General features: G+C 32.8%; 1 protein-coding gene across 1 annotated transcript in view; it reads right to left on the reverse strand.

Moving 5' to 3' along the window:
* Positions 1-2759, reverse strand: part of LOC106473080 (conserved oligomeric Golgi complex subunit 1-like) — a 17485-nt gene that overhangs the window by 7354 nt on the left and 7372 nt on the right. Inside the window, exons 6-7 of the mRNA XM_013933757.2 lie at positions 1893-1970; positions 1177-1253 (exon numbers count right to left, since the gene is read on the reverse strand). Of these exons, the coding sequence (XP_013789211.2) occupies positions 1177-1253; positions 1893-1970 (155 nt within the window). The remainder of the gene's footprint in view (positions 1-1176; positions 1254-1892; positions 1971-2759) is intronic.

Raw genomic sequence — 2759 nt, forward strand, 5'->3', positions numbered from 1 at the left:
TATATATATAATACTAAAATTTGAATTATAATCTACAGTTTGATACCAAATTTATTGACATAAGTTCGTGAAATAGTAGTTCAATACAATTTTGAATGAGAGTCAACAAACGAGATGGCATGGCATTTCACCCGTGACCTGTCTCGAAAGGGTAAACACAGTGGTAGCAGTAGAGACAAATGACCTTGGAACCATACTTGCTTATACTTATCACAATGGTAATGATAAATACAGGTGACCTTGAAATCATACTTGCTTATCCTTATCACAATGGTTAATGATAAATACAGGTGACCTTGAAATCATACTTGCTTCTCACTTCAAGTGCAGTTAAAAGTACGAGTTTGACATTAGGATTTATTAAGTCACTCATTGATTAATAGGACTTTTACAAGAATGTTAACACTTGAGCAAACATCACATTGAACTGTATGTGATGCATGCCACTGAAGATATGCTGCCACCTGTCATCTCCTACTTTCACTACTGTCTGTTGTTCAAACGTACAGAGGGAATACTTACATTGGTGCTACTGTATTCTTAAGATGAAATAAAATTTAATATGTTTCAACGTCACTTTGCAGTGGTATTTGTACTTTGTTTTTTATAAATGTGTTTTAACATACTTATACCATTTGGCAGAGTTGTAAGTAATATGGCACCAATCGGATTATACACAAACTTACTTAAATCTCTACTTTAAGAATGTATGTGTTTCAATGCCTACAGCCTGTTTACGTTTAATAAATGTGAGGCTTTGGTCTTAACAAAATAATGCATCAACAAAAGCTGGAGATTAGTGACAATCTTGTTACCAACAAGAAATGTATGTGTGCGTGATTTTATATACCTACATACATATAACACACACACATGCTTCTGTATTCTATAAACAAGTCAAGAATTCTGAAATTTAAAGTACTTTCTCTCCTGAGTAGTATCTATCTATAAAGGTTACAAAAACCTTTCAAAACAGTACAACTTAGTTCTCAATAATAATACATCATATTTCTAGTACAACTGGACGATTTCAGGTTTTAGATTTATAAAATAGTTATATAATTTTTCTTTATTATACGAGTATAATAACACGTTTCCTCACAGGTTTGAATTTAGGCACTTGAAATACAAAACTAAAACTTTCCCTCTTTGAGAAACTCTATCAAGTCTATTTACCTGTTTAAAGAATGGCCTGCAGCCCTGTTGATAGCCTGACATAACTGAAACACCGTAGACTGCAGTGGCACTGAAACCTGAAATGTATGAAAACATCCATGAATCAAGTCTATAACTATTTCAGCACTGAAAAATTTTTCATACTAGAACTGTTCTACTAAATGTGACTAAACACTCAGAAACCATTCCAAGTTTAACAAGAAATAAATGTTCTTCTTCATTTACACTGTAATATTTTTAATTTGAAAAGAATATCTAGTCATATTATTACCGAATTTCTTTGGAAAGCTGTTGTTCTTTTGTTCATAATTTAGACCAAAAAATTTAGCTCGTCAAGAGAAAGTACATTAAACTTTCAACCTTACAGTTTAGGTTGTTCTGTAAGATGATTAACATTCTTCAAGATTCAAACTAAGTTTTTCAAAGATTAATAATAACTGTAATCACAATTGTATTGTGTGAGTATTAACAAGGTGATTTATCTTGCTATTCCAAAATGAAGACCAAGAAGCACCGTCTGCCCCAACAATGCTTAGTGTTACCTGCAAGGGTATCTGTATCGTAGACGTAACTGTCTGCCCCAACAACACTTAGTGTTACCTGCAAGGGTATCTGTATCGTAGACGTAACTGTCTGCCCCAACAACACTTAGTGTTACCTGCAAGTGTATCTGTATTGTAGACATAACTGTCTGCCCCAACAACTCTTAGTGTTACCTGCAAGGGTATCTGTATCGTAGACTTAACTGTCTGCCCTCCTTCAGTTTCTTCTTGAATTTCAATCTCTTCCCATTCCTGTTGATAGAGAGTTCATCATTAATTAGTTCTAGATGATCATGAAGAATAGTACTAAATTTACAAGATGTTTTAAAATTTTGCATCACTTATAAACTCTTGTCTCATTCTTCATGATTTCAGGACAAATACAAATCCATTGTCACCAGTTTAATAGTCTAGAAATGCAGGAAAATGTAGTTTTCTAGAATTCTAAATATTTTTCTATGACTTGGTCTCTGTAATGTAACAAAACATTATCAACTGAAGTACTGAGACACCAACCATATGAAACTTCAACATGTACATTTACCATAACAAAACATTATCAACTGCAGCACTGAGACACCAACCATATGAAACTTCAACATGTACATTTACCATAACAAAACATTATCAACTGCAGCACTGAGACACCAACCATATGAAACTTCAACATAACAAAATATTATCAACTGAATTACTGAGACACCAACCATATGAAACTTCAACATGTACATTTACCATAACAAAACATTATCAACTGAAGTACTGAGACACCAACCATATGAAACTTCAACATAACAAAACATTATCAACTGAAGTACTGAGACACCAACCATATGAAACTTCAACATGTACATTTACCATAACAAAACATTATCAACTGAAGTACTGAGACATCAACCATATGAAACTTCAATATGTACATTTACCATAACAAAACATTATCAACTGAAGTACTGAGACACCAACCATATGAAACTTCAAAATGTACATTTACCATAACAAAACATTATTAAACTGAAGTACTGAGACACCAACCATATG

Source organism: Limulus polyphemus, unplaced genomic scaffold (genome assembly GCF_000517525.1).
Source record: "Limulus polyphemus unplaced genomic scaffold, Limulus_polyphemus-2.1.2 Scaffold5865, whole genome shotgun sequence".
Classification (NCBI taxonomy): domain Eukaryota; kingdom Metazoa; phylum Arthropoda; class Merostomata; order Xiphosura; family Limulidae; genus Limulus; species Limulus polyphemus.